Raw genomic sequence first — 19,310 nt, 5'->3', positions numbered from 1 at the left:
AGTAAGGTGGTATCACGTTGCAGTTTTGATTTGCATTTCCCTGATCATCAGTGATGTTGAGCATTTTTTCATTTGTTTATTGGCCATTTGTGGATCTTCTTTTGAGAACTGTCTATTCAGGTCCTTAGCCCACTTTTTGATGGGATTGTTTGTTTTTTTCTTACTGATTTGTTTGAGCTCATTGTAGATTCTGGATATTAGTCCTTTGTCAGATGTATAGATTGTGAAGCTTTTCTCCTACTCTGTGGGTTGTCTGTTTACTCTGTTGACTGTTCTTTTACCGTGCAAAAGCTCTTTAGTTTAATTAGGTTCCAGCTATTTATCTTTGTCTTTGTTGCATTTGCTTTCAGGTTCTTAGTCATGAAATCCTTGCCTAACCCAATGTCTAGAAAGGTTTTTCTAATTTTATCTTCTAGAATTTTTATAGTTTCACGTCTTAGGTTTAAGTCTTTAATCCATCTTGAGTTGATTTTTATATGAGAGATGAGGATCCAGTTTTATTCTCCTACGTGTGGCTGGCCAATTATCCCAGCACCATTTATTGAAAAGGGTGTCCTTTCCCCACTTTATGTTTTTGTCTGCTTTGTCAAAAATCAGTTGGTTGTAAGTATTTGAGTTTATTTCTGGGTTCTCTGTTCTCTTCCATTGGTCTATATGCCTATTTTTATACCAGTATCACACTGTTTTGGTGACTATGGCCTTATAGTATAGTTTGAAATCAGGTAGTGTCATACCTCCAGATTTGTTCTTTTTGCTTAGTCTTGCTTTGGCTATGCAGGCTCTTTTTTGGTTCCATATGAATTTTAGAATTCTTTTTTCTAATTCTGTGAAGGATGATGGTGGTATTTTGATGGGGATTGCATTGAATTTGTAGATTGCTTTGGCAGTACGATCATTTTCACAATATTGATTTGACCCATCTATGAGCATGGGGTGTGTTTTCATTTGTTTGTTTCATCTATGATTTCTTTCAGCAGTATTTTTTAGTTTTCCTTGTCGAGTTCTTTCGACTCCTTGGTTAGGTATATTCCTATTTTTATTTTTTTGCAGCTACTGTAAAAGGGGTTGAGTTCTTGATTTGATTCTCCGCTTGGTTGTTGTTGGTGTATAGAAGAGCTACTGATTTGTGTACACTAATCTTGTATCTGGAAACTTTGCTGAATTATTTTATCAGTTCCAGGAGTTTTCTGGAGGAGTCCTTAGGGTTTTCAAGGTAAACGACTGCGTTGTCAGCAGTGACAGTTTGAATTCTTCTTTAACGATAGGGATGCCCTTTCTTTCTTTCTCTTGTCTGATTGTTCTGGCTAGGACTTTCAGTACTATGTTGAAGAGGAGTGGTGAGAGTGGCCATCCTTGTCTTGTTCCAGTTCCCAGAGGGAATGCTTTCAACTGTTTCCCATTCAGTATTATGTTGGCTGTGCGTTTGTTATAGATGGCCTTTATTGCACTAAGGTATGTCCCTTGTGTGCCAATTTTGCTGAGAGTTTTAATCATAAGGGGATGCTGGATTTTGTGAATGCTTTTTCTGCGTCTATTGAGATTATCACATGATTTTTGTTTTTAATTCTGTTTATGTGGTGTATCACATTTATTGACTTGCATAAGTTAAACCAGCCCTGCATCCTTGTTATGAAACCCACTTGATCTTCATGGATTATCTTTTTGATATGTTGTTGGATTTGGTTAGCTAGTATTTTGTTAAGGATTTTAGCATCTATGTTCATCAGGGAGATCGGTCTGTAGTTTCCTTTTTTGGTTGCATCCCTTCCTGGTTTTGGTTTCAGGGTGATGCTGGCTTCATAGAATGAGTTAGGGAGGGTTCCTTCTTTTTCTATCTTGTGGAATAGCGTCAAAAGTATTGGTACCAATTCTTCTTTGAATGTCTGGTAGAATTCTGCTGTGAATCCAGATGCAAGTCCTCTGTCAGGTATGTGTTTACAAATATTATCTCTTAGCCTGTAACATGTCTTTTCTTCTTCTTAACAGTGTCTTTGAAAGGGCAAAAATGTTTAATTTTGATCAAGTTCAACTTTTGGATTTTTATCCTCTATGGATTATGTTTTAGTATCAAATCTAAGAACTTTTTGCCAAGCTCTAAATTTCAAAGATTTTTTTTTTTTTTACTGTTCTAAAAGTTTTATAGTTTCATATTCTACATTTAAGTCTGTAGTCCATTTTGAGTTCATTTTTTGCATAAGGTGTGAGGTTCATATTTTGCCTATGGATGTCAATTGATCTAGGGCCTTTTTTTTTTTTTTTCCAGACAGAGTCTCACTCTGTCTCCCAGTCTGTAATGCAATGGCTTGATCTTGGCTCACTGCAACCTCCACCTCCCGGGTTCAAGCAATTCTCCTGCCTTAACCTCCCGAATAGGTGGGACTATAGGCATGTGCCACCATGCCCAGATAGTTACTTGTATTTTTAGTAGAGATGGGGTTTACCATGTTGGCCAGGATGGTCTCAAACTCCTGACCTCAAGTTATCCACCTGCCTCAGCCTCCCAAAGTGCTGGGATTACAGGCATGATCCACTATGCTAGAGTGCCCAGCCTACTCTAGCATCTTTTGTTGAAAAACCTACCCTTCCTGCACTGAATTGCTTTTGTATCTTTATCAAAATCATCAGTTGAGCATATATATGTGGGTCTACTTCTGGGTTCTATATTTTGTCCCATCGATCTATGTGTTTGTCTTTCTGCCAATACCACACAGTCTTGACAACTATAGCCAAGTCCTGGGATCTAGTAGACTGACTCCTCCCACTTTATTCTTTTCTCAAAATTGATTTTGTTATTTTAAGTTCTTTGCCTTTCCATATAAGTTTTGGAATAAGTTTGTCTACGCCTACAAATATTCTTGCTGAGACTTTGATTGGAATTGCATTAAACTGATATGCCAGTTTTGGGAGAATTGATATCTTTACATTGAGGAGTCTTCCAATCCATGAACATGATATGTTTCTCCACTTACTTAGGTCTTCTTTTATTTCTGTCATCAACATTGTAAATGGCATTGTGTTTTCATTTGGTTGATACATGTTCATTGTTAGCATATAGAAATGCTATTGATTTTTTTTTTTTTTTTGGTATGTTGATCTGGAATCCTGCAACCTTGCTGAACTCACTTACTAGTTCTAAGATTGTTTTTAAATTTCTTAGTATTTTCTTTGTAGATATCATTTCATCTCAAAATAGGGACAATTGTATTTATTCCTTTTCAGTCTATATGCTTTTCATTTATTTTTCTTGCCTTATTGCACTGGCTAGAACTTCCAATACTATGTCAAATAAGAGTAGTGAAAGAGGACATTCTTGCCTTGTTCCCCATCTTAAGGAAAAGCATTCAGTCTTTCACATGAACTATCATGTTAGCTGTAAGGTTTTTGTAGTTGCCCTTTATCAAGTTGAGGAACTCCTCTCTATTCCTGAGAGTTTTTATCATGACCAAGTGCTGGATTTTGTCAAATGCTTTCTCATGTCAACTGATATAATCACATAATTTTTTATTTTTCAGGCAATTAATATGGTGAATTACACTGATTGATTTGAAAATACTGAATCAGCCTTGGGACACCTAGAATAAATACCACTTGGTTTTGGTATATAAGTCTTTTTATATAGTGCTAGATTTGATTTGTTGAAGACTTTTGTGTTTAAGCTCATGAAGGATACTGGTCTATAGTTTTCTTGTACTATCTTTGGCTGGTGCTGGTATCAGAGTAAACCTGTCCTCATGAATTGAGTTGTGAAGTGTTCCCTCCTCTTTTATCTTCTGGAAGATATTGTAAAATTAGTGTTAATTCTTCTTGTAATATTTGGTAGAATTCTCCATTGAAACCATCCTGGCCTGGAGATGTATTTTTCAGGAAATTTTAAATTATGAATTCAAATAAAAAATACAAATAATTAAATTCTGAAATTTAATTAAAATTCTTAACTGTTTGTGTTTGTATTTATTCAGATTGCCCACTTCATCTTGGTTGAGCTTTAGTAGTTTGTGATTTTCATAGAATTGGTCAATTTCTTTCTAGTTTTCAAATATATTAGTCTAAAGTTGTTTGTAGTAGTCCCTTATCCTTTTAATAGCTGCAGTATTTGTAGTGATATCCCATTTCATTCCTGATGTTGGTGTTTTGTGTCTTCTCTCTTTTATCTTTGTTAGTCTTGCTCGAGGTTTATCCATTTTATTGATATTTTTCAAAGAACCAGTTTTTGTTCATTAATCTTTCTATGGTTTTTGTTTTCAGGTTCATAGAGTTCTGCGCTTGTTTTTTAATTATTTCCTTCCCTGTGCTTGATAAGGTTCTTTGTCCTTCTTTTTCTAGTTTCTTGAGATAGGAACATAGATTATTCATTTAAGATCTTTCCTCTTTTCTAAAGTAGCATTTAGTGCATCAGTTTCTCTCTCCACATTGCTTTAGCTGCAGCCACACATTTTGATATATTGTTATCTAGTTATTACATTATATTCACCATTATAGTAGTGTATTTGTTCTCTTTTATTCCTTCTGCTCCTTGTTTCATTTTTCTTACCTTTTTGTGGATAACTTGAACATTTTTCAAAATTCCATTTTAGCTTATTATAATTTTAAAATAGTTTTTCTTAGTTCTTGTGTAAATACACATATATAATTTATCACAATCTATGAGTATGAAAGCCTTACCATTTTGAGTGATATGTAGAAATCTTAATTCCATTTTGGTCCCTTTAGCCTCCTTACTTTTTAAATATAATTGTCTTACGTATATCCCCTAAGTACATTGAGTACCACGTCATATGGTAGTGTAATTTTTGCTTCAACCATCAAGTATGACTTAAGAGACTCCTGAGAAGGATAATCTATTATTTTTATCCATTTCATTGTCCATCTTTCCTTTCTGAAGTTCCAAACTTTCTTCTGTTATCATCTCCCTTTCCTTTCTGTTTGGAGAACATCCTTCAGCCATTCTTTAAGGGTAAATATGTGAGTGACAAAATCTCTTAGTTTTCCTTCATCAGAGAATGCCATTATTTCCACTTTTCTCCTGAAGGATACTTTCACCAAATAGATGACTTGTGATTGATAGTTATTTCCTTTCAGTACTTGAAAAATGTACCACTTCCTTCTGGTTTCCATGGTTCCTGATTAAAAAAAAAAACAAAAAACCTCCTGTCCTTTGAACTAGTGTTCCCTACAGATAATACATTATTTCTCTCCAGTTGCTTTCAAGATGTTTTTCTTTCTTTTTTAGTTTTCAGAAGTTTAACTATGATGTACCTTGGCATGGGTTTCCTTGGGTTCATCTCAGTTAAGACTCACTCAGCTTCTTGAATATGTAGGTTTATGTCTTTTGCAAAATTCAGAAATTTTCAGCTGTTATTTCTTCAAGCCAAGGTGACTTTTAAGCACATTGTATATTTGAGAAACATTGTTCTGGAGTGGGGTTGAGAGATCCAAGGACTTCTTAAATTGTATACAGAATGCTGTAAGTGTCCACAGCTTTCATTAGATTCTCAAAAGACTCCATGACCCTCACCACAAATTTTATAAAAGCATTGGTTTATGGCCTTATTGAGTTGTTTTTGGTTTTCTTGGTTAAAATCAGTAAAAACAAACAAACAAACAAACACACACAAAAGCTAGGTAGTATTCTTTTCTTTCTTTGTACCACATCTGTTGAATTCCTGTTTCCCAAAGATTTTCCTGACAATTTTGGAAAATACGATGACTCAGGTAAATATTTTCCAAGTGCCTAATATGTGCCAGACAAATATTTTTATTGTTTTCCATAGTCAATGAGAAGGAGGAGAATTTAAAACAATTAATGTAATTTGGGTTTATGAAAAGTTCTTGGTAAATAAATGCCAGAGGAAAATTGGCTGCTTTTCAGTGTGACTTTCCCCTTTAAAATCTGTTCCTTACTGCTCTGAGCTGGATACACCAGTGATCAAATTACATCCCTGAAAGTATAATTTCATACACTGAAAACATGTCATTACACAGTGGGCCACTTGTCATCACTCTGGCTTGCTTTGCACAGTGGGTAGTCGGGCACTCATGGTTCCCCCAAGCAGGCTTGTCCCTGGCTCAACTGCTCTAGCTGATTCCTCCAGCCAGCACACCCTCACCTCCTTTGTCACCCCTTCTTCCTGGACTAACTCTTGCTCATCTTCCAGAACTCAGCTTGGGAAGCACCAACTCTGGGAAGCCTTCACTCTCTCTTCTCCAAGCATTAAGTTGGGTGTGCCTCCGGGGTCACTCATGCCTGCCAGAACATCATGCTTTATGTTAATTGCCTAATTATCTCTCCTGTCAGATGGTCAGACCCTTGGAAACTGTGACTGGGTCTTGATTTGCTTTTGTGCCCCTGGTACTTTTGTAAGTATAATATGACGTGTATTTACGCACTATCTCCAGTTAGAGTTCATGCCACCAGTTGACTGGCTGAGCCTTTCGTCCGTATTGTTGTTAATGTCATTAAGCATCTGTTGAGGGCTGGGCATGGAGATTCATGCCTGTAATCCCAGCACTTTGGGAGGCCAAGGTGGGTGGATGACTTGAGGTCAGGAGTTCAAGACCAGCCCAGCCAGCAAGGTGAAACCCTGTCTCTACTAAAAATACAAAACTTAGCTGGGCATGGTGATGGGCACCTGTAATCCCAGCTACTCAGGAGGCTGAGGCTGGAGAATCGCTTGAACCTGGGAGGTAGAGGTTGTGGTGAGCTGAGATAGCACCACTGCAGTACAGCCTGGACAAAAGAACAAGACTCCATCACAAAAATAAAAATAAAATATTAAAAAGTACCTGTTGAGCTCCTTTATATGTAAGTGTGGTGACCAGATATTCAGTTCTTCCCAAATAGGTTTAATCTTTCCTCACAAGCGTCTGTTTATTAGTTCACTTTAGACTTTTTCTGAGAATCAGTATAAAGGTTATTAATCTTCTCTTGCTAGAATTCCTACCTTTCCATTTTGGGGAAATATGGATAACACCGACCTCTTCCATGTTCCTTCTTTGTCTTACTACTGGATCTTATGAACCCCTTATTATTGCATTTACATGTATAGCTCTGTCTTTCCTATTAGGCTGTAATAAGCTCCTTGGGGCAGGGAGTGTATCTTATTCAACCCAGAGTCTCCAGGGACCAGTGGAAGGTGGCATTCCATGAGTGCTGATGGAAAGAAATTTGATGTTAGATCGTCACAGCTGTATGGTTGCTTATGATCAGAACATACTTCACTTCCTGACCTCCATACCTTTACTTCCTGGTTATCTTTTATCCCTCATTCTAAGCCACTGTGAATTCTTTTTTGGAAAGGAGAAATGGGTAAATGCAACACATTTTAATGCATTTTTTATTCCTCCCAGGTACTACCTTGGTCGTCGGATGTTTATTGTTATTTCTGAGCCAGACATGATCAAGCAGGTGTTGGTTGAGAACTTCAGTAATTTTACCAACAGAATGGTACGTAGTTTTCTTTCTGCATAGAGATGGATGGGGAATTGTTCTCAGATGGAGGCACTGTATGTCAGATCCAACGGGGATGCAATCAGGCCTCTGATCAGGTTTATGTCAGTTCCACTCAAAACTAAGCTCCTCAGTGAACTCGGTTTTTCAAAAGAGATCTATGGGACTGGTACAAAAGAGTAGCAATTACATTTAAGAAATGCTTCAAGAAAGCTAAAGCTCAAGGGAAGCTCAGGCTATTAAAAATGCTAAAACCAAGAGGGTTTTCTAAAGCTGGGTTCAAAGCTGGGGGAATCCAGAGGGCACAGGCCAAGTGACTGATGGAGAATGAGCTAGGCTAATAAATTTTTGGAAAGCAAAATTTTGAGGTTCTTGCACTTACATCTTTCCCAGAAAGAATAAGAGTACTAAGGCTGGAAAGGGAAGACAAGCAAATTAGGAAAGAAATTTGTCCCCAAGTAAGAGAAGGAAGTTTTAAGAGGGCTCCTTTATATTAGTTCAAGTTTCCAGCCTACATGCATGTACATATCCCTTTGTTTTTGGAAAGTAAATGTCTTACTATTTATCTTTGATGAGAAATCCCAAAGGATGGAAGAAGTGACAGAAAATGGCAGAGATCAGGCCAGGCACGGTGGCTCATATCTGTAGTCCCCACACTTTGGGAAGCCAAGGTGAGTGGATTGCTTGGATTCAGGAGTTTGAGACCAGCCTGGCCCACCTGGTGAAACCCTGTCTCTACAAAATTACAAAAATTAGCCAGGTGTGGTGGCACACATCTGTAGTCCCAGCTACTTGGGAGGCTGAGACATGAGAATTGCTTGAGTGGGAGGCTCCGGTGAGCTGAGATCGTGCCACTGCACTCCAGCCTGGGCGACAGAGACTGTGTCTCAAAAAAATTAACTAAATAAATAAATAATAAAATAAAGAATGAAAAAATGACGGGTATCAGTGCTATCCATTTTCCAAAAATAGGGAGATAGGCATTCTAGCAGAGAAGACCAGTAAACTTTATGTTGATTCTTGGAAAAAGTCTAAAGTGAATTAATAAACATGTTTGTGAGAATTCAGAGAATCACCATGCCAACCATTTTTGGGGGTCCCATTAGATCTCACTTTTCATTTTTTTAGGGAAGTAGGTAATGTATTCATTCTTTTGTTGATTATTTGGCAAACTTTTGCATAGCTGCCATATGCCAGGCACTGTGTAGGTGCTGACTGTAAAGAGACAGTGTCCCTTGAGGAACTCTCGCTTTAGTGAGGGAGGCAGACAAGGAAGGGGACCAGCACAATGCAGTGTGGTAAGTGCTCCTGAGGTGGGGAGCCCAGGCCACCAGGATGCGGACAGAGGAAAGCTTATTGGGTGGGAGGCGTTTGGGGCTGAGTCTTAAAGAAATTAGAGAGAGTCCCCTTCCCTGTGTTCTGAACTAGGTGAGCCATCCAGAGTGTGTCCTTGTCATCACAAGAACTTATAAGATGGGTACAGTTATAATCTCTATTTTATAGACAAAGAAACTAAGGTTCAGAGAGGCTAAATGATCAACCCTGGTAACGTGGCTTAACACGAGGAAGAGCAGGGATTCACGTGCCATCTCTCAACTTAAGTCTAGAGCTCTTTTTACTGCCACAGCTGTCACAGCTGCCTCAGTGACATTTCTGGATGTCAAGGTTGAATGGAGTAATTGGCCACTCACCCAAAATATGCTCATCTTCTTCCAGCCCCAGAGCATCATGCCCAACTCCAGACGTCATGTGACCTCTAGAGGGATGTGGCCTAGAGGGAGGCGGCTGGTCTGCTACCTCCATCCCTTGAGGATGGCCGAAGGAATTGCAGAAGTTTAACTGCTTCTCTGCTGCCTCTAGATTCTCTTTCCCAAACACTGCATTGCTATCTCCTTGCTCAAAGTCCCCTGAAAGCCGTCTGTCAAGAAACCGATTCTAATGGTTCAATGCAGCTGTAGCTGTAGCTTGTTGCTTCATTAGCCTCAGCAAGGAGTGCTGAGTAAAGAAGTTGGAGAAGACAGTAAGTCAAAGTGCATGGACCACCAAGCCACATTCTAGCAAGCAGCAAAGGCACTCCCAGGAGCCTGCCATAGCGCTTGAGACTGTCCGAGCCCCTAAGCCATGAGATGGCACTTGCCAACCAGTGTCTCCATATTTCCTCCCATGACACCAGGACATGTGACCCTGAGAGCTGACCTAGAAGAGGTCAATGATTTGGCATGTTAGGGGCAGACATACTCAATGCACATGTTCAAGCAGGGGGAACCCAATAACATTGACCTCAACTTTGGTCACTTTCTCCTCCAAGCCATTTGTCTGTTGTTCCTAATTCCTTTCACCATCCCCTCACCCACCCCTCCACCCAGACTAGGTCTAGGGCCCCAAACTCCAGAGTATAGTTCCAATTTTCTTCCTCTTCCACTCAGCACAGGATTAAGCCTTCAGGACTAAGTCCAAGTTCCCCAGACAATTAAGGGCCCTTGTGACTTAGATCCATTGTGTGAGGTGCTTGGGGCTAAGTCTTAAAGAAATTAGAGAGAGTCCCCTTCCCTGTGTTCCGAACTAGGTGAGCCATCCAGAGTGTGTCCTTGTCATCACAAGAACTTATGAGATGGATACAATTATCATCTCTATTTTATAGACAAAGAAACTAAGGTTCAGAGCGGCTAAATGATCAACCCTGGTAACATGGCTTAACACTGTCTCTCACTGCTCCCCAACACAAACCGTCACTCCAGCCTCTCTCTGCTCACCCTCACCTGCTCTGGAGAGGCCTGAACCTTTGCCTTGTTCACGCTGACACTGCCCCAGGATTGAAGGCAGTGTAACAGTGGGGCTCATATTGATTATTACGTGAACTTAAGCACATTCCTTTTTTTTTTTTTTTTTTTTTGGAGACAGTGTCTTGCTCTGTCACTCAGGCTGGAATGCAGTGGTGTAGTGGTGTGATCAGAGCTCACTGCAGCCTCAAACTCCTGGGCCCAAGTGATCCTCCCATCTCAGCTTCCTAGGTAGCTGGGACTGCATATGTGTGCCACCATGCCTGGCTAATTTAAGAAAAAAATATTTGGCAGAGATGGGGTCTTACTATGTCGCCAAGGCTAGTCTCAAGCTCCTGGCCTCAGGTGATCCTCTCACCTTGGCCTCCCAAAGTGTTGGGATTATAGTCCTGAGCCACTGTACCTGACCACATTTCTTAACTTAAAAAAGAGCCAGGGCAGCTCTTTTTAAAAATATCTGTGGAAAGTGGAGCTGAATCAACATGACTCAGCAGAAATGGTCACAACCAGTGGCAGAACTTCTTATTCTTGGCCTCTTCTCAAGGCCTGGAGTTGGGGGATATGGTCCACCTTACTGGGCTGTCGTAAAGCCAGATAGGATCATGCATATAACCTCTCCCTCTACACAGTACTTGGCAGGTGACACAGTAGTGCTTCTCACAAGAAAACCCTCCACCTCTTCCACACCCATCCAAACTCTTGCTGTCCTTCAGGACACTCCTCCTGCCTCCTCCAGGAAGCCTTCCCTGCCTCCATCCACACGCACTTTTCCCCTTCCCTGAACTCTGGCAGCACTCACCATGTGCGTCACTCATTGTCACAGTTGATGCCTTTGTGCCTTCTACTATTTACAGTAAGGGAGGATATGGCTTTCAGTCTAGCTTGATTATTAGATCTTTAAGGCCAAGAACTGTATCTTGTACTTCTTTTTTATACCCCATGACATAAACACATATTGACTCTTCAGCATCCAATATATTCTTGTCCCAACTGAATGGAATTTCCATCAACTTGACATTCCTCCCAGAAGAATGAGGCATTACTTGAACCTGGAGTTGCAATACAGTCTTCTTCGTCTTGGTCATTCACAAACACATGAAAAGACCCATCGCAGATGAGCTCTTCAGGAAACCCCAGTGTTTATAGTTTTCCATCTGGGAATGCATCCACTTATGTGTAGCTTTGCTTATGGTCTTTAAGCCAATTCCATATCGATGGTAAAACAACCCTTAGTGACTCAATTTTTTAAAAAACAGTCTTTAAAGTGGGATTTTCTCACAGGTTTTTGAAAGTCAAATTAAATTGGGTTCCGTGGTTCCCTCTTATCCATATGCTTATTTATCTGCTCAAAGAACTCAAGGAGATTAGTGAGACGTGATTTCTCCTTACTGACACCACGTTGCCTTCCCTCTAATAGGCCATGTTTACTTAAGCGTTCAGTGATTCAGCTTTATTATACATTCACTTCGTAAACATTAAATGCTTACTCCATGCAAGCTGCTACCAAACGGTCCCTTGTGATACAGAAAATACCTCGGCATATTAGTTTGATAAATTAAGTGAAAAGGAACTTAAATAATGCATGCTCTCATTCTCCAACAGGGAGAGCCCATCTCTGCTCACAGATTCAGGCTTGAGTTACGTGAGTTTTGTCCCTGGACAGCCTGGTGGAGAAGGGCTCTGATTTGGGAAGCTGGATTTAGCTCTGAAATCTGACATGAGCTGTAAGCATCCCATGAGGGATCCATAGAGCGTATTCGCTGGAGGTGGGGGTGATGCAACAGGGAGCTCCCTGACATACATCAACACTGAACAAATGTGTGAATTCAAATATCATCCTGTGAAATATTCTTTTCCAAACTCCAGAACACTGGCTGGAGCTGACTATGGGTTGGATCCAGAGCAGCAGTTCTTAACGTCATGCTTTCTCATTCACCATTTTTGGGGCACTGGAGTCTGTGCAATGTTGCTTCATCTTGCTCATTTTCCACGTGGGCCTTGTAGGTCTCTATCAATCTCCTTAGTGCTTCCTGAAACTGCTCCATGATGGTGCAGCCACAGCTTATCATCAAACTCAATCAGTCTTCTTGGCATTTATAGAAGCTCAGTCATCCTGGTACGTCAGGACTTGGATGTTTTTATTTAGATATTTTCAATGAGCTCTTCTTTGCTGTTGGGTACAGTACCTAATGAAGCCATGGGCAGCTCTTTTTTAAATATCTGTGGAAAGTGGAGCTGAGTCCACATGACTCAGCAGAAATGGTCACAGTCGGAGGCAGAACTTCTTGTTCTTGGCCTCATATCAAGGCCTAGAGTTCGGGAGCTGTGGGAAGGGTGATAAGAGGTAGGCCAGTCTTTGGCCCATGTTAGCTTGGTCTGGTCAGATGGGCATGTCAGGGATGTGTCAAAACACTAAGCCTTGGAGATGTGGGTTCTGGTCTGGAGTGACAGCATGGAGTGCCATCCCTCAGGTCCTCATGAGTAACACAGAGGTCACCTCTCCAAGCACAGGTTGAGCCAGACCATTGACACACAAGAGGCACATCCAAAGCCATGTGATGGACGTGGTGGGCGGTTTTATCCAGAACCATCAACACTCAGCACTCTGGCTGCCCCAGGTTCAGCCTCTCAGGGGCTGCTTCACTTGCTCTCCACACTGTGAACATTGCAGGATGAGTCACTGTGAAACTACAAACTCCTTAGCACTGGTGACGATAACTAAAGTTATAGGCAAATTAGTCACTGGAAACCTTCCTGTCCTTTGTATCTGCAGAAGCCTCCTATTCAAGGAAGAAAAGAGCATGTTGGCTCATTGCAGAGCTAATTGGCAAGGAAAGTTCAATTCAGGGATACAGGTGGGTCAGACCCCCTTGTGTGGGGGCCACAGGGACCTGCCTGCTGGCACCCACTGAGGAGAGAGGGGGCCTCGGCAGAAAACTGTTCCTCTTGAACTCGTTCCTACACTTGTAACCAGTACTTCTCCACCGACAGTTTTTGAAAACCGTTCACCTGGAGTTCCTGATTCTCTTTCTTTTAAATCAAACATTGAGTAAATGAAGACACTCAGATGTTCAAACATGTGTAGCACGATTTAAGTTGTGAGAGTGGTTGCCATGCATGACCTAGGGAAGCTCTCATGGCTTCAGTCAAACCTTGCCAATGTTTTTTAGCTGTGCACTTCTTGAGAAAGGTCCATTCACATTACAGGTCTACAGCTCTAAGCAAGGCAGAAGTTCTTCCTGCAAGCACAAACAGACTGCAGAGGGCAGTGAAACCAGAAACACAGGTGTGCAACCTCATTTGCCTGCCCTCCTCTCTATTTTGAGGCCTTTTTGTTTTATGTGACCTGCCTCTCCTTCTCTGTCCCAATCTCCTTATAACACCCACTTTCTTCTTTTAATGTCCCCCTCTTCTAAGCCATAGCCCAGCGGTATGGCGAAAGGTCTTTGCTGTGCATAGGAAACCCTCCAGTCTGAACTGGAAGCTTCTTGTTGCAGGATGGGCTGCCCATTGGAATTCCCAGGTGACAGCCGCAATAGGATGCCTGTTCCCCGCAGGTCTCCCATTTCACCTGCTTTTCTAATGTCTGGACATGGCTAAGTCCTGGAAAAGCCAGATCCAGGGCATTACATTTAATCAGTACAACACACTGAGCTTCATTTCCAACATGGTAGCTAAGTTTTAATTCTAACATCTTTAAAAGTACTGAGTGTCTTGTGATGCCTTGGGAACACAGGAATAACATTAAGTGGTATTGATTCTCAATGCTCAAATGTACTTCTCTCTGCCTTGCAGAGTTTTTTCTAAAATTTCAAGACCTTGTTGAAAATGATTTCATATTTTGTGTCTTACTAGACTCTTGGTTCAGCAGGAAGCTATCTTTATATATTCTTTTTAACAAAAAGAAATTAGTAAAAGCTTGCTCTGATATTTATGCCGTCTTGCCCTAACTTTTGTGGTGGCAGAAGTAGAAATAAGTGTGTAAACTAGGAGATTAATAGCTACAATTTAGGCATGACAATAGAGAAATAAACCATAAAATCAATTCTTGTCTCTCAATGAATATATTCCAGAACATTCCATGGAAGTCAAGTCACTGAGTCCTGATTCTCCCTGTCTTTCTCTGCCCCAATCTCCTTCTTATGACATTCCCTTTCTTCTTCCCATTTCCCCTCTTCTAAGCAATAGCCCAGTAGTATGGTGAAATGTCTGTGATTTTAGTTTAAAGAAATGAAATCAGATTCCGGATTTGCTACCTCTTATTAGTTGAGTGGCCTTCAGACGATCCTTTAACCTCCTGATTCTCAGTTTCTTCCAGTGTAAAATACGTTAGACTAGCTAATCCCTAAGGTCTGTTTGATGCCCAGTTCATGTGACCGTTGGCAGCCACAGGGAGCCACGGAGTCCCACCAGCGTCCCACAGAGCCACTTGGAGTTTCAGGTACAGGGAACAAGCTCCCTCTTAGGCCCCCTTAGGAAAATTTCTTCTCGCAGCCAAGCATGTCAAGTGCGATATCAGGAACACCCTTGTCCTTGTTGAACACTGCTTCTGGCCAGAAACTCTGCTGAGATCTGTTGGAGAGTTTCCTTCAAAGATAAGAGTTAACAAGCCCCTGGATTCCCTTCCCCGCTCAGAAGGGGCCCTCGCTGCCGGCTGTCGGGCTGATAGAAGCACAGTTCCAAGCGCCTGGCTTCCTCCTCCTCCCCAGTGGATAAAATGCTGGAACTCCGTCAGGCAGGACTGCCATAATTAGAAGAGGCCCCTTTCCAGTAGCTGAAGCTGACTAGGCAGATAGAGCCCAAATTTGTTTCTAGCCACCACATGCCCCTGAGTTGACCCCTCGAGCGGTGGACACATCTCACAACCTCACCTGGAGGCCGTTCTCTCAGGCCAGTCACACTCTCCTGCAGAGAGAGGGAAGAGAATGTCATCTCTATGACCACCTTCTACCGGCAGAGGGAATGAATGAAAATCGACTTGTAGAATAGTAAGACCACTACTGTTTTCATTTTCGGTATTTTTTTTTATATTTTAGTTTTTTTATACTCTGTTTTTAGTGAAAGGAACACCTTTACTATTTCAAACCACCAAAATATAAGCCCTATTTGGTTCAAATCTTTGTACAGCCAGATAGCGATAGACATAAATTGAAAATAGCCTCAAGTATAGAATTTGGGTTTATCCAAGTGACAGAATTCTTGAGTCTCAGTTGATTATAATATAATGAGGGGCAGTACCGGGTCTTTCATATCTCCAGGTGGGAAGGGGACAAGTTGCACAGCGGCTATCCTCATCCGTGCCTGGTTGTGTGAGAATTAGAAACAATGTTTGTAACAGTGGTACCTAGTCTTTGTGACCGTGGTCCTCTTTTTGATATGAATATTTTTGCCGCCTAGTTGGCATAAACAAGTTGACTCTCTCTACTCGCATTATAACACTATCTCTTGGAGTCCTTAGAAGTACCTCACCCTATTCAGCTGGCCGCTCAGCCCTGCGTGACTGTTTCAGAACTGTTGACCATCTCTCAAGGCATCCCAGAGATCATTTAGATCTTGAGTCCATGTTCTTGCACGTTCCAGAACACAAGAAAACATTTTTGGCTATAGCTTCATATTCTATCATGCCTTTCATCCCTTTCTCCCGATAATACGTGAACTCGATTACAGCAGAAATGCATTCCATGTGTTTGCAACACTCTGGAAGGAGCCAGTGGTTCTTGTGTGGCTTTACCAGGCCAGTTGAGAATCACTGGGCTGGCCCATGAGAAAACTTCAATAAGTGGCTGCTGTCTTCAAGCAACCATGGAATGCCGAGGTGTCGGTTTTCTTCAATAACCTGCTCCTCAGGGCAGGGTTTCCTAATTGCTGGAGAATGACCCAAGAGTTGATGAAACAATGTGAAAAGGAGTGTGTTTGCTGTAAGATGGACAAGTATTGGTGATAGGCCACCCCACTCCCACCCTCCATTCTTTGTCTTGATTGTTCCGGTGCCACTACAGCATCTGGCACACAGTAGTCGCTCCATATTCACAGCATAATCGCAGACACCACTCAGAGCTGAGCATGCACAGCCCTAAACATAAAGTGCAGCAAACCCAGCTCAAGATCGTTGAAAATAGTAGCCATTCAGCTCCTGCTGTGGGATTGCCAGGGAGGGCCAGAGACTGTGGTCTTGACACATTCTGTGCAGAGTTCATCCATATCTTCCTAAATGCCCAAGGCATGGCTATTTGGAGTGGAGCAAGGAAAGACAATGAGGGGCTCTTCTGCTGGGTTTTCTGTCCCCCTCTGGTTGCCAGCACTAATCCACCATTTGAAGAGGGGCAGAAGGGGCAAAGTTAAACCACACCTTCCTCTCTTACCTGTTATCACCCCTCTAATGACTTTTCACTCTCTCTGCTCACCTTCTCCTTCCTGCCTCTTTTAGGAGGTGGGAACCAAAGGGCCCATAGGCCCTAAAAGGGGCCACCCTTTGAAGGAGGAGACATGACCACAAATGTCACCCTTTGACATCCTAATGGGATCCATGTTAAAAAAGGAAGTTTTTAACCTGGTCTCAGAGGACACTTGCAAGAGATGCCGAGGAAGGCAGTGTGATCATCCCGAGTCAAGCAGCCTAACACGAGCCTGTGAGAAAGAAACTGCAATCCACCCACAACGTGTGGTCATCAAAGGGCGGCAACCCCAGTTACCTGCTTGAGATTAAAAACCCAAATTAAAACAGGGTCAAAGGATTCCTGCCAGCTCTCTTAAAATGTGGCCACTGTCTGAAAATCATCGTTTAGCTGATGAGGTCTAACTTCATTACGCATCACAGTAGGACACTCCTTCCTGAGGCTGGACACTGCTCCCATGAGTGCAGTAGGACAGACCTCCTCTGTTCCTGACAGTGATAGCCCAATACAGCCCGACAAGCGAGTGCTCAATGAAGGTTCCCAGATCTTTTGAATGCGACTTTTTGCAGGTCAGATTGCTTCCATCACATGCACTAAACAACTAAATTTTAAACCTAAATATGAAGCCTTATAATTAAATCTGTTGATTTTCATCTTGTTGGTATTCATCCAGCATTCAAGTTTGTCCAAATTAAATGATTATTATCCCTTAGTATTTTTTAAATTGAAGTAACTTCCACACACAAATCTTGAGTGTAAAGCTCAATGTATTATTGTCTATGTATTTCCCTATGTGACCACCACCGAGATCATCCAAAGATGGCAGTGTGGCCAGGCACTGTGGCTAACGCCTACAATTTTTGGGAGGCCAAGGTGGGGGAATTTCCAGCACTCCAGAGGGTTCCCTCATGCCTCTTCTCAGTCAACCCATCCCTACCATCCAGAGGAAACCACTCCTCTGACATCGATTTGTATAGATTTCTCTTTTCCTGCTGTTGAACTTCACGTAAATGTAAACTTGCAGTATATGTCCTTTTGTTCTGGCATCTTTTGCTCAACATAATGTCTGTAAGAGTCATCCACCCCATGTATTAATATTAATATAGCCAGGTGTGGTGGCTCAGTCTTGTAATCTCGCACCTTGGGAGGCTGAGGCAGGAAGATTGCTTGAGTCCTGGAATTCAAGACCAGCCTGGGCAACAAAGTGAGACCCCTGTCTCTATAAAAAAATTTTTTTAATTAGCCAAGCACTGTGGTGTGTGCCTGTAGTCCCAGGTACTCAGGAGACTGAGGGAAGAGAATGCCTTGATCCCAGGAATTTGAGGCTATAGTGAGCTATGACCGTGCCATTGCACTGCAGCCTGGGGACAGAGCAAGACTGTGAACATAGTTTGCATTTTTCATTGCTGTGTAGCATTCCAATGTATAGAAACACCACAATCTATTCCTCTGACAGTAAACATTTAGGTTTCCAGTTTTTTGCTATTAAGAATTAGGTTAATATATCAACAGGCATTTATGAAAACTTAGGAGTGGCATTGCTAACCCATGAGAGTAGGTGCATGGTGGGTTATTGTACATACTGCCAAACAGTTTTCCAAAGTGGTTGAGCCAATTTATACTCCCATAAAGTGGAATTCTAGTTGTTCCAATCTTAGCCAGCACTTTCATCTTGCCATTATTTTTCATTGTAACTATTCCAGGGGCTGGATAGTAGTGGTATCTCACTGAGGTTTTAATTTGTATTTATCTGGTGACCATGACATTGAGAACTTTTTTTTTTTTTTTTAAGATGGAGTTTCACTCTTGCTGCCCAGGCTGGAGTGCAATGGTGCAATCTCGGCTCACCACAACCACCGCCTCCTGGGTTCAAGTGATTCTCCTGCTTCAGCCTCCCGAGTAGCTGGGATTACAGACATGCGGCACCACGCCCAGCTAATTTTTGTATTTTTAGTAGAGATGGAGTTTCTCCACGTTGGTCAGGTTGGTCTCGAACTCCCGACCTCAGGTGATCTGCCCACCTCGGCCTCCCAAAGTGCTGGGATGACAGGCGTGAGCCACCACACCTGGCCGAGAACTTTTTCATTTGCTCTCTGGCCATTTGAATAGTCTCCTTTACAATGTGCCTGTTGAGTCTTTGCCCCCTCCCCCACTGTTATTTTAAGGTGTTTGACTTTTTCTGATTGACTTGTTGTTCTTTGTGTGTTCTGCCGTGAGTCTTTTGTCAGATAAACGTGTTGTGAATATCTTCGCCCAGTCCATGGTTTGTGTGTTATATTTCTTAGTAATATCCTTTGATAATAAAGTCCTATTTATCAAAATCTTCTTCTGTGGTATTGCTTTTGGTATTCTCTTTAAGAACTCTTGCCTTATATACAAGGTCACAAAGATATTCTCTTGGAAGCGTCATGGTTCTACCTTTCACTATTGGGACTATGATCTATCTCCAGTTAACTTTTGTGTGTAGAGTAAGGTATGGATCAAGGCTCATTTTTTTTTCTCTGTATTGATATCCAATTGCCCCAGTACCATTGTTGAAAAGACCACCCATTCCCCCCTGAATTGAACAGCACCTGTGTCATAAATCAGGAGATCATATGTATGAGTCTACTTCTGAACTCTAGTCCAGTTCATTGATCTTTTTGTTTATCCTTGCACCAATATCACAATATCACACTCTCTTAAATA

General features: G+C 41.7%; 1 protein-coding gene across 9 annotated transcripts in view; it reads left to right on the top strand.

Moving 5' to 3' along the window:
* Nucleotides 1–19,310, top strand: part of TBXAS1 (thromboxane A synthase 1) — a 190,326-nt gene that overhangs the window by 75,695 nt on the left and 95,321 nt on the right. For 8 of the 9 annotated variants that reach the window (XR_004432958.1, XR_004432957.1, XM_033193245.1 and 5 more), the window contains exon 4: nt 7,348–7,444. Coding sequence is in view for 7 of the 9 variants with exons in the window: in XM_033193245.1 (XP_033049136.1) it covers nt 7,348–7,444 (97 nt within the window). In the remaining 2 variants the exon portion in view is untranslated. Of the gene's footprint in view, nt 1–7,347; nt 7,445–9,163; nt 9,759–19,310 lie in introns of those variants that run through there. The other variant, XM_033193249.1, reaches the window with a different exon arrangement.

Source organism: Trachypithecus francoisi, unplaced genomic scaffold (genome assembly GCF_009764315.1).
Source record: "Trachypithecus francoisi isolate TF-2019V2 unplaced genomic scaffold, Tfra_2.0 Lachesis_group4, whole genome shotgun sequence".
In the NCBI taxonomy this organism is placed as follows: domain Eukaryota; kingdom Metazoa; phylum Chordata; class Mammalia; order Primates; family Cercopithecidae; genus Trachypithecus; species Trachypithecus francoisi.
The sequence above is the reverse complement of the archived record's forward strand: the minus strand, read 5'-3'. Positions and strand labels throughout refer to the sequence as shown.